Below are 12,432 nucleotides of genomic sequence, written 5' to 3'. Positions count from 1 at the left end.
TCATTTTCCGCTCCATTGCCCGCTGAGTCGTTCTCAATTTAAGTTGAGCCCTCTTAGTGAGCCTCCAAGTTTCTGCCCGGTAGGTGAGTACAGAGTACCGATAAGATGCAGCTGTCATACACTTTCTTCTTCAGGGACAATGGTAGGCTGCCATTCATTATCTGAGAACACCTGCCGAATGCACTCCACCCCATTCTTATCTTTCTGATTCTCTGCCTCACGGTCTAAGTAGATATATTCGCTTACAACTTCCACTGCCTCGCCACCTATCTGAAATCGCTGTACTGTCCCGAGGTTATTGACCATTACTTTAGTTTTCTACATATTAATTTTCAGGACCACTGTTCAATCCCCCGTGGTGTCGGTCCGTAAACGCGAGCTGCCGTCCGAGTCGACGGACCCGTTCATGAAGGAGGTGAAGCGTCGCCGCGAACGGGGAACGCGCTTCAGCGTCGACGACGTCTCGACAGCGGACGCCGCGTCCACGCGCGAGTCGGTCTCGCAGGCGGCGCCGAGGCGCGTCTCGGTGGTGGCCGTGCAGTCGGGTGCATCGCTCCAAGACAGTGGGATGCCAGCCCCGACCACTCCACCACCCCCGCTACCACCAGCTGAAATAGCAGAAGTGAAGCCGACCACCCAGGAAACAGCAGCCGGTACGACGAGGTCTCGTTATGTTATCTTCCCTATTGCCCTTTGTAGTTCTCGACAAACTGTTTCTATGGTAGATACTTCAGGATAATTAGTGAAAGGGAGGCCCTTATGTGGAGTAATATTTCCAACATAAAAGCAGTAATTTCCGACTTCGCACAAGCTCAAAATACACATAAATACGCATACGCCCCCCTCTTTCCCTCCCTGCCTGTTACACGGACTGTTGAACGCAATGCAGATTGGTTTCGATACTTTACGAAGACATTCCTGGCGAAATTAGTGAAAAATGGCAAAAAGTAGCATGCTACAAAATGGTCTTCACCGAGTCTCTACACAAACGTTTATGTGCGCAGCAAGTGATACATAGTTAATTGAGCGCGCGTACTTTTCACGCAGGCGTGGACACAGCAGTGACCATCGTACCATAATTAGTGAAAGAGAGACCCTTATGTGAAGTAATATTTCCAACATAAAACCAGTAATTTCGGACTTCGCACAAGCTCAAAATACACACAAATACGCATACGCCCACCCCTGCCTGTCACATGACCTGTTGAACCCAATGCAGATTGGTTTCGATACTTTACGAAGACATTTCTTGCGAAAACAGTGAAAATAGCAAAAAGTAGCATGCTACAAAATGGTCCTCGCCGAGTCTCTACACAAACTTTTCTGTGCGCAGCAAGTGATACATAGCTAATTGAGCGCGCGTACTTTTCACGCAGGCGTGAACACAGCAGTGACCATCGTACCCGTGCACGCATTCTCCATGGCAGCGAGCGCCAAACAGCAAAACGACAGCGCAGGCGTGACGCAGCATGAGCCGTCAGGCAATTCAAAACTCACCGACCACAAGATGGTAAATGACGGGAGCTCGGTAGTGACCCGTGCCGTGCCAGATTCTTTCTTGCCGCCGAGTGCTCACAACAAACTTCCCCGTCAGGACTGGTGCGAACGCACGAGTCTGAGACAAGAAACCTGCGTCGCGAATACTCGGAGGGCATCTTCACCTCCCGCTATGACCACAACTGGCCGTGATGACGACAAGCCTGCAGGTTCGCGCAGTTCGCCCATGTCTTCCTCACAGTCTGCAAAAAAAAGTGCGCAGAACACAAGGAAATGCAGTGTTCTTCGGGACGAAATTCGTCCCATTACAACCACAGATGCTGCCACTGACGCAGCCGACATGACAAGCACGAGAGATGCGCAGACAAGTTCCCCCATTCTCAGCGGCCTGGAAGCCTCCAGGCCTCCGACAGAACACCGTAAAATGGTCGAAGGTGCAACCATCACTAAGCCACTGACAGATGCGAAGGTTGGTCTAAGTTCAGCAGGTAAACACGACACACAAATGCTGGAGCAGGTTGAGGAGCATGCGCAATCAAGCACCAAGCCGCAGAGCCTAGGCACTAGCAATGGTGCTATGAAGGAAGCAAAGCCTGATACGCGCTCGGATGAGACTACTACTACTACTGAGGCGAGCTTGTCACAACCACTTAGGAGTCGCAAACATTCCAGAGCGCAAAAACCAGATCGGAAACAAGCTGAGAAGTTTGAAATCGAACAGGTGGGAGAGATAGCCCGCCTCCTTTCTGGGCTTTTAGAAAAACATGCCAAAGAATCAAAAGCTCCGTCCCAAGAAGACAACAGAACCGCCATCGTTCAGAGCTCAGAAAAACCAAGTGCTACCGCAAAGTTTGAGAGCGCCAAGTGCTCTCCGAGATTTTCAGGCCCAGCGCCCTCAGGACGCGACAAAGAACGCACCAAACGTGCGCCTCGAAAATCCCTGGACGACACTACCAGCGATGTCAAGCCAGCCTTGAGGACACGCACTCAGGCTGCTTCGAATGATATTCAAGCCAGCCAAGCCATTGGACCCAAGAGTGACCTCACTCAAGATTGTAATTCAGAGCAATTAGGCGATACGCTTGCATATTTAACGCCCAGCACTGCCGAACCTAAGGAATCCACACAGAAAAGCACAGCCGTTATAGGTCCTCTCACAAACGGCCCTCGGGAAGACCCAGAAGCTATCGGGTCTGGTTCGATTCAGTTTCTGGAGGCGATCAGTGACTCTGCACGATCGAAGAAGGCAGCCGTTCATGCAAAGTCATCTATTAAAAGTAAGCCGAACGCACGCAACGCCGACGATGCGAAGTACGGCAGCGACAGAATCGGCGGGAAGCTTCCGGAGCCGATTCCTCTGCCAGTGCCACAGGATTATCGCGGCTGGGTTTCGATAGGAGCGTCCTACGCCGCCCAGAAGTTTGAGGACCAGGCTACCAGCGAGAATCTGTCCCGCCAGGTGGGCGCAGAAACGAGAGGGACGTCGACGGCAAGCGGCTCCGAGAGCGGCGATCCGCAATCGAACTTGCGCAGCCAGCCATCGAGTGCCTCTGTCGGGACGGAGGAGACGCCGTCGGTGACCCTGCAGAGGCCGTTCCAGGAGTACATAGCAAAGCAGCTCCAGCGGCCGGTCCGCTTCGCAGAGAGGCCGTTTGAGGATGTCCTCGCCAGCCTGGAGAGCGATAGAACGAGTGTCCTTAAGGATTATGGCAAGGGTGAGAAAGTCCTACAGCTACAGGCGCGGTTGCTAAAAATATGAGGCTTCGTACACGTCATACTCAGTCGCAACATATTTGCTGATGGGAGTGAGTTTCCAGAACCGTTTGTTTATTCATGTGTAAACAGATGGAGGTGAAAACAAAAGGCAAAATTAATCCAGCGCCCTCCTCTACGGCGCGTCTCACAGCACAGGGGTAGCTTCGGCGCTTTGAACTTCCAAATTATTTCTAGATTCTAAAATAATTTTAACGCATCAGTAAGGCTGACAGACGGCCGCGATTATTATAAAAATTCTGCCCATTTATCACATAGCAGGAGTGGATACAAAGTAGAATGCACGACAGTATTCACACAAAGGAGGTCACACATTGACAATAATGAATAAATGTTTGCCCCCAAAATTTAACAAAATAAATGTTTTTCTAATTCAGTGCCGAAATTGGAACAAAAATAATTGTGCAGGAAGTGAATTCCAATACAATACTGCAGGCCAAATTATCGGCCTGCAGTATTGTTAAATTGTATTTTCTGCCACTGACTTAGCTGCCACCACGTCGAATACACCCGGGAAAGTCCTCCGTTATTCACAGTCATACGACTCCGACCACGCCCATACGATAGCATGGTCGCTGACATCGAGACAAAGCCCATAAGATAAAGCATAAAGCCAAAGGCATAAGGACAAAGCCTAACGTGCTTGAATGTGCTTGTTTTAATCGACACCAAAGTACTACTAGTGGCTCGGAACAGTATTAGGTGCGGAGTACCTTAGGACCGCACAATCTTCGTCCGCATCCGTGCGCATAGCATTTGCAATCACGAAAAATCACACAGGCACTGGCAGGATCCGAGCCTGTGTCTGGTAGACCAGACAGAGTTAGTGTCAGTCGTCTTACCCATTGGGCTACGACCGTGAGTCAAATGGCTTACTCCCACGCCTGTAACGGTGCGGAGTATCTTAGGACCTCCCAATGTCCGTCCACGTCCATCCGTGCGCACACCACCATCAAGCGAAAATCAAGCGAAATTTGATTTGAGCCGTGTGTTGCAGTTTCATTTAGGGAATAATAAGGCGCAACTCACGGCTCAAATCGAATGGCGGTCGGTGCGCAAATCGGATGTCACTCAGGGCGCAACTTGGATGTCATTTCGAGTCCCCGTACTCCGCACCCTCGCCATCATCCACGTAGTGGAGATTCTGCCATTTTGTTACGTTTCCAGAGTAGCGTAAATCTAATCCCATATTAACTAAACGTCTGAATTGCAAAGATGTACCCTACGATGACAAAGCCTTCGAGACGCAAAATTAGTTCTTATCGTTCTGTCCGTGCTAATAAATCATTCACTTTTTTTCTGTCTCTTCATCAGAGGCAGCAGGAGCCCCTGGGGATGCAGGGTTGGCCTCAGGAACGCAGCAAAGCTCAAGCCAGTCGGACATAGATGACGAGAACCTCGACGAAGCAGCTATCGAGCATACCTCGAAGCAGAGCGCCAGCGACGTTGCCAGCAAGAGCGACGAAGCCGCAGAAACTTCCACTGCGGCCGCGTCTATGATAACTCCCAGCAAGCTTTCTCGACAGTCTGCGAAGAGCGCTGCGAACGCTACGACGACGACGACGACGACGACGACGACGACGACAGCAACAACGAAAGAGGCTGACGAAGCGTCGCAAGAAATGCCGAGGGCGCGGCTCGCCAACTGCGCCTCCGACGAAGGTTCGATGCCACCCTCCGAATCCATGTCACTCTCATTTCTCTCGTCCGATTCGAGCTCGAGCATGCTGCGCCGCGCGTCGGACCTGGCCGACCTGCAAAGGCTCGAGCGGATCGCAGCGGCGAAGCGCGAGACGGGCGACGGCGCCATGCTGAGCCTGCTTCCAAGAGGCACGTCCTCTTCCGCTGGTCAGGAGTACGGCTCCCGCCATTTTCCGCCACATCCAACTGACCGCGACGACCATGCGCCGGAACCACCAGCATCCGACCGCTCCCGCCGTAACCAGGACAGGCAAGCTCCACGCCTGGACATCAGACCTCCTGGTGCCACGTACCGCCCCTGGACGAAAGAGGAAGTGGTGACACTCGGCATCGCGGACAGCGCGATTCAACGCGCGACGCAGCGGCTCGACGCCAAGTCTGCGATGCAACGCGCCCAGTTCCAAGCAGACAGTCAAGGACAACCCGCAATCGCGGCTTCGGCAGGGCTAGAAATGCCAGAAAGTTTCAGGCTGCTGCGGGACGAGCTAGCTCGAGAACGCTGCGAATTCGTTCAGCGGGCTCCTACGCGAAGCGGCACAGCGTCATCGAATGCAGCCAGATCAGAGTCCGGCTCCGAGCCTTTCCGTCTCAGAGACCTGGTCATACGGCAGCACCCGAAAACCGAGCTCGAGCCTGCCGTCAAACCGGAGCAAGGAAAGGCATCGAGCGTGCTCTCGCTGCGAGATCTTTGCAAAAAACGCTTGGAGGCGCCTTCCCACGGCTCGCCGGAAGCGCCCAGAAACAACGTGGCGCCCTTTTCAGGCGCTAGACCGAAAGCCGCAGCCGGCGCCAACGCTCCGCCGCATATTATGCAACGACGAAACACGTGTGCGGCGCCAGGCTCAGAATCGTTCTCAGCAGCTGCTGCCCTTGCCCGTGAGCCAAAGCAGGAGAGTAAGTCCTCGGAGGCTGTCTTCCAGCTTGCCCGTCCTAGGACGTCGGTAACCAGCGATCTCCCGACGGACGTGGAGCAAGCGCGTAGATTTTCCAAGGGAGAAAAGGGGACAGCGACCAGGAAGGCGCCCATCCGGTTCTTCGGACCGCAGTGTTCGGATAACATCGTCGTCCTGCCCGATTCCTCGGCCGCCCTCTACCTTCCAAGCAGTGCCAGCTTGGACGCTCTGTCCACGGCTGTCAGCGGCGGGTTTCGGCGGCACAGCATAGCGGCGAGCAAGATCGGTCCCGGAGGCCGTCGGCTCCTGATGACCAGCGCCCTCGAAGATCCCAGCTTCGAGTCCATCTACAATGCCATCTTGCAGCCAGCGCACGCTCCGCTCTCGCCGGAGCGCGACTTGACGCCCACGGGAGCAAATACGCCCGGAGACACGCCGGGCCGCCCAGCGCGCACCACGTCGTCATCGCGGGGAGTGTCGTTCGACAACTCGCCGACCGTGGTGCCTTTGGAGCCACCACCGGGCCAATTCACCCCGCAAGGTGGCTCGGACGCGGCGGCTGACGTCGAACTGGTGACCTCGCCGCCGGTATACCGGCCGCGGCGCCACTCCAGCGTGTGCCAGTCGTCGTCCGGCTCCCTGTACCAGGAGGCCGCTGAAGGCACCGAGAAGTGCCAGAAGTCGAAGCGGGGCGCTATCCGGCTGCCTCCGGCCCAACCGGGAACAGAGCGCACTGCGCCGGCGGACAGCGGCGTTCCAGGCTCGGCCGTTGGCGGCGCTGCTCCGGCCCACGATCCGCGTAGGCCGCTTATATCGCCTTTCTTCTCCTTTGAGGACACGGGCTCCCAGATCTCGTGTCTCCCGGACTCGACCAACGTCGAGGGCTCGGGAAGTTTACCGGCCTCGAAGCAGAGCGAAGAGGAGCCGCCCCGCGACGGGCCCCGGGGCTCCCTCGCCTGAAAACTTTTCGGCGACGTTAGAGTCGTTTTTATGTGTTTCGTTGTCGATAAATGCTGGGAGCGAGAAAAGCGGCGGCTCCCACAATAAACGAAAAACTGCTGCATATTGCTCAGACTTGTCGGTTTGATCTTGCAGTAGCCGTCTGCACCGGAGTGCCTCAAGTTTGAATAATGGCCTCAAGATTACCAACGACTCGAATTCGTCAGTTAGCACACGCAGAATCAATTATTGATTCGACATGTTCACTGTGAACTATGCAGTATTCAGGAAGTCAAGTGCGTTAGTTTTCTGCAATGTTTATGCGAAGCAAGCATATTTTACCGGGCTCCGGCAGGCTCCTGAGCCCATTTTTAAGGCGAACGCCTTTAGTGGCCATTCTGCAAAAAACTGTCGTAAATGCAGAGCAGTGATTCGCCATAACGGCCTGTGGCACCGTTATCCGCTTACTACCCATCACGCTCTTCGCCTCCCTGTCTCACTTCTCTCGATGAATTGAACGGAGGTTTGTCCAAAGCTGTTCAGATTTCCCGCCTTCGCAGTGCTCGCGCGCCCCCTGCCTGGAACGAACAGCGCGAGCGGTTCTCGCACGTGCCGGCACCTTACTGCGCAGTCCACAACGCGTTGTTTTTGGCGGTCCCATCTCCCCGCGAGGGGGACTCGAGTAAATGCGTCGCATAGGGGGTGGGTGCATTGCTTTAACGTTTAGTGTTTGTGGAGTTGGTGGTAGTGAATGCGTTGTATCAGCAGCTTCTTGAGTAGTTTGAATGAGTCAAGGATATAAGGCGCGTTCGTAGCCTCCCATTCTATGTCGGCTTTGTGGCGCAGTGGGTAGAGCACCATGTACATTGCGTTCCGCCCGCAAGGTCGAGGGATCAAAACCAGGCGCTGGATAGTATTTTTTTATATATAGTGTAGGGGGAGGGGTGCGGACAACGACGGTGCGGACTACGACGGACGTCAACGCGGGTGACATCGTGAGTAACTGAAATGCTCTGCATTTAAAAAATTTCCCCGCATTTCCCCGAGGGGAAGAATGTGAAAGTGCGAATGCATGAGTTGAATTGGCGCGGTTCGGTAATGTTCGCGAAAGAGAGATCACACACACACACACACAACTACAAAGAAAGAAAGATGCATTTATTCACAGACACCTATTTGTGTTGTCGTTGTACTTGATTGCTAGAGCGGATCTCAGCTTTGAAATTTCGTGTCAGTACTCCTTTAAGCGGGTGCATCAGCCCTTCTCACGCCCGATTCCTGGCCAATCCCCCACGTGGGTATGTGCCATGTCAGCGGCCAGGCAGCGCGCGCCCATCTCCCCCCGTTGCCAAGGAAGACGAGGAGATTCCTGGCCAATCCCCCACGTGGGTATGTGCCATGTCAGCGGCCAGGCAGCGCGCGCCCATCTCCCCCCGTTGCCAAGGAAGACGAGGAGCACGCGCAACCGCAGCTGTTGCTATGTGGACGGACGGCGGTCACCGGAATTCAGGGTCGCTTATAAAGTGCATTCGCACTTAAAAAATTCCTCGCTGAAGTACTGTTGTCCGGTAGAGAAGTCTGCTGGTGTAAAGAGTAAACAAAAAATTAAAGCAGTTCTACTCAACATAAAAGCTGTGAAGTGCGGAGCACTGATTCGCAAAAGGGGCTGTCACGCTCTCTCTTGACTGGTTTCAGTATCAGCCTGGCGTTGATATCGAAAATAGTCGAGGGGACGGCTCAGTCCTTCAAAAGCCCTATTAAGACACTGTATTGAGTTTTCATTAATTTGGGGTAATTAATGGGTTAATTCAATATTTGTATTTTTTTATTGTGTACTTATTTGCGACCTAGCTACCGCAGCCTTCGTGGTAACGGCGCAGCGCAAAGATCACCCATAACACTTTGTACATCGGAGTAACGCGTGCCTCCGTGGCACAATGGGATTGACATCGACTTCGTAACGCGAGGGATCCAGGTTCGATCCCGACCACGGGAAGCGGTGATCTTTCCGGAGCCTCTGTTTGGAATACCGAAGTGGAATACATTGATCACCTCCTCTGGCAATGCCCCTACAACCCATTCCCCCCATATCGAGACGGTGAGCACTGGGCGAGGGCGTTGGGCAGATCGGATTCGGCGGTGCAAGATGCCATCGTCGCTCGGGCTGCCAAAGTCACCGGGGACCTTCCTTTCTCGGTCACCACCCCTCCCCAGAATTAGCCCTTGCGGCAATAAAAGTTTTGTCTCTCTCTCTCTCTCTCTCTCTCTCTCTCTCTCTCTCTCTCTCTCTCTCTCTCTCTCTCTCTCTCTCTCTCTCTCTCTCTCTCTCTCCAAGGCGAGAGAGGAGGTACCGTCAAGGTGTGTTTAATGGAGCAGAAATCGGAAGAAGATAACAGAAAGATGCAATGCGTGCGCTAATAAAGCACGAGATGATGATTATGATGACAGTCAAGGAGGTAGATTGGTCGAAGGCCATATCATGGCTGGCCGCAGAAGGCCGATGGCGGTCGATGGAGATAGAGCTGCGATCTCTTCAAAGGGGCTCTACGTCGAAAGCCAGCTTACAAAGATCAAGCTTACACCGATCTTAAAGTCGGCTTCGCTTCTAGACACAAATACATTTCTCGGAAGTCTTTTTTCCGGGGGCAATATACGCCATCTTATACCAAAATATGAAGCGCTGGAGGCGAACGCGTGGCCGAAGGAAAAGGGCGGTGCCGAATTGAGGAGGAGGGAACGGCGTTTTTTAGTGTTCGCGTTAGGACCTGCTGAACGGCTGAGAGTAGCACCGGAAAGAAAGCTGCGGGCCGACGCCCTCCCTTCGGGGACAAAGGTATCCACCCCTGCAGTGAGTAGCGAAAATGTTGCTTAGTAGAATGCCACCAGGATCGACGAGTGGCATACGTCCGGGCGTAGTGGAGACATTACGCCTGTTGCCGGCTATCATTAAAGTCTCTTTCCCTTCACTTCACTTAGTGTTCGCGTTTCGCGTTCGTTCGCGTTTAGCTAGTGGCGGTTAGTGTTCGCGTCTCATAATTGCAGCTACTGTGTCCGTCCAATCACATACCTCGAAGCACCCGCATCGTCCTTCCTACCGCATCCGAAAAGCCCCATAAGTTCGACTCTGTCAGGTACCATTTTTGGGGGAAATTCCCATCAGTTGCGGCCCCAGCCTACACATACCCAGCGGTGCCTTTGATCTAGGAGCCATGACATTCAAAGCGGACAGTGCATGCAACCGCGTATAGACTAAAACTCCCACAGTCGTGGAGCTGTCACAGCAGCGGGCTGGAGAGCCGAAACAGGCCGGTCAAACGCTAAAACAATGCAACGCTGGGCGAACGCCCGATCAAACGCCTGATCAAACACTGGGCGGAACAGCTGCCTCGTCCAGCGCCCGGAACATGGGTCCAGAGCTTGGTTCTAGGGCAGAAGTGGGCTTGCGTGCGGGAGAATCGAAAATCAGAGCCCCCAGCATATAGAGCCTTCCTGAAAACGTTTGCTTGATCGCAGGATAGGAAAAAGCTAACGCCCGTTGTCGAACGACAGCGATGTTGAAACGCTCAGCTTACTCGTAAAGGATTCGTTCGCTGTCGTTGGGGTTGTAGGGGTTCACAGAGCTTTGGTGACGGGACGGTCGCCACCAGTGAGACTAAGAAAGCTTCGCTTCAATTCCAAACTGCTTCGACCATGTCGTAATGGCGCAGTCGGATAGACGTCGGCTTCATAACACGAGGGATCCAGGCTAGATTCCGACCAGTGGAAGAGTTTTTTTTACATTCGGTCGCTTGATGTGCTTTCGCTTGTCATCATCTTCGTTTTGTTCAACCCACTGTGTAAAGTTTGCGGTCCTGCCGTGTGTGTTGAGGACGGGACGGTCACCAAAGCTTCGCTTTGATAAGTTAATGGAATGAGACGGGAAGAAAAGATGCCGGAAGAGTGGGTAGCCTGCGTCGTGTTCGGACTTCTATTTGTCGCAGTGGGCTGTGCGCAATCGTGGTGAATGCCCGACGCGAACTTGTCTAGGCCCGAGGCACTCACGCATGGAGGGCACTCAACATTAGATAGTACACTTACGTTGTATGCAACAAGGAAGATTTTCGTGATGTCCTTTTTTAGATGCGGCGCATCTCTTGCTCTGAGGCATGTCCCTCCTGCGTCGTCGGCGTCCGTCCGCACGCCACCTGCGCATGTTCGACTCCCCTCCGTTCGTCTCTCCCACAGCTGTGCGCAACACTCTCACTCCGGCGCATTAGCATAACGACAGCTGGCGCGCTTGGTTGGCGCGCGCTTCGCTGCGTTAACGCTGCGTTAACAGCTGCTCCGGTGCGCATGTGCGCGCATGCGTGACTCTCCTCCGCGGTCTCCTCTCCTTCAAGCACTGTGAATATAAAGCGGGTATCGCTCCACGGCGGTTCAGTCAGCGCTCGCTCTCGTTCTTCTCGAACATCGACGATGAAACCAAGATTCGAACACTGCTGCGGCAATCGCTCACTGTGCACTTTACTGACCATAAAGTCATCATTCTTAAATGTAATAAAGAGCTGGGTGGTGGTCGCTAAAACACGTGTACTCTCTCATTTCGCGTATGCCTGAGCCGCATCACACCATGGGTTCCCTCGCGGAGAGATGGGGGCAATTTTTTTCTTACTACCTCATCTATTTGAACCACCCTCAATTTTTGCAACACTGCGGAGCAACTAACCGGCCTCTAGTCAGCACCCCTTCGCCCCTTTTCGTTTACTCCCTCCTTTGAGTTACCGAAAGCGCCACGGTTGTTCGTTAGCCTGCTCAACGTGCCTCCAAGCAGAATCCCTTTGCTGGGATCTTGTCAAAGGATTTTGTCGGGCCCAGCTTGAAGCGGCACTGCTTCAATAATACCAAATTTTCTGAGAAGTTGGGGGTTTTTGAATTAGCGCAAGCGGCACTTTGTCGGCAATGGTAGGCTACTACAAACGGAGGATGCATCCCCTGCAAAAGCAGCTGCTGGCATTTGCGATTTTTTGATGGTGGCTGCGCAGCTATTGTTTTAAATTGCAGGCGAACCGGCGATTTCTTTGAAGTTTGGTCGTCTCCGCATGCTCTCATCGTTATCTCAGCGCACATCAAAGAGCGGATTTCGCGGGTTTTCCACACGACGTGAGAGAGCTGTCAGTCAAACGTCCAAGTTGAAGCTGGAGTCCTTAGTTTATTCAGACAGCAATTTGCCCAGAGGATTGACAAAAAGGTAATTCCTAATGCCTGAAGAGGTGCCAGTCATCTTACCCTTTTCAGACACGTGACATTACGATCCCAGATGGGTAAAAGACCAGCGCTTCTTGCATGCACCCAGCGCCATCAACTCGCTCCCTTGCAGCATCCCTTTTGTTCTTGTGACAACTGCTAAAAGAACGCCACTGTTCGGCTGCTGCAGTAACGTAATCATGGGTTTGGGCTCGAACGTACTGTGCTCGAGTTCAAGCAATGTTGCATTTTTGTAGCGAGAGCTACACTACGCTATCTCAGGCAGTGTTAGCGGGGTGACCAGTTTTGCCCTTGAGAGTTAGAGGTCAAACCACACCCCCTTTCGCAAGTGCCCGACAGGGAGCAGCGGCCCGATGGCGGGAGAGATAGGCGAGGATCGAGGGAA

General features: G+C 53.4%; 1 protein-coding gene across 1 annotated transcript; it reads left to right on the top strand.

The window, feature by feature from the left end:
• Positions 1 to 1,755: 1,755 nt before the first annotated feature.
• LOC144175211 (uncharacterized) lies at positions 1,756 to 6,824 on the top strand. Its single transcript, XM_077704313.1, has 2 exons — positions 1,756 to 3,212; positions 4,585 to 6,824. Exons 1-2 carry the CDS (start codon positions 1,838 to 1,840, stop codon positions 6,822 to 6,824), a joined length of 3,615 nt encoding a protein of 1,204 aa, XP_077560439.1. The 5' UTR covers positions 1,756 to 1,837.
• Positions 6,825 to 12,432: the final 5,608 nt, after the last annotated feature.

The sequence above is a fragment of the Haemaphysalis longicornis genome, unplaced genomic scaffold (assembly GCF_048455015.1).
Source record: "Haemaphysalis longicornis isolate Haplotype H1 unplaced genomic scaffold, Haemaphysalis longicornis Haplotype H1 scaffold_3, whole genome shotgun sequence".
Taxonomy (NCBI): Eukaryota; Metazoa; Arthropoda; class Arachnida; order Ixodida; family Ixodidae; genus Haemaphysalis; species Haemaphysalis longicornis.
The sequence above is the reverse complement of the archived record's forward strand: the minus strand, read 5'-3'. Positions and strand labels throughout refer to the sequence as shown.

Bases quoted from the DNA above. Each gene is read 5' to 3' on its own strand.
- LOC144175211 (XM_077704313.1), top strand. From the start codon at position 1,838: ATGACAAGCACGAGAGATGCGCAGACAAGTTCCCCCATTCTCAGCGGC. The intron at 3,213-4,584 runs GTGAGAAAGTCC...TCTCTTCATCAG, and splicing joins CCTTAAGGATTATGGCAAGG to AGGCAGCAGGAGCCCCTGGG.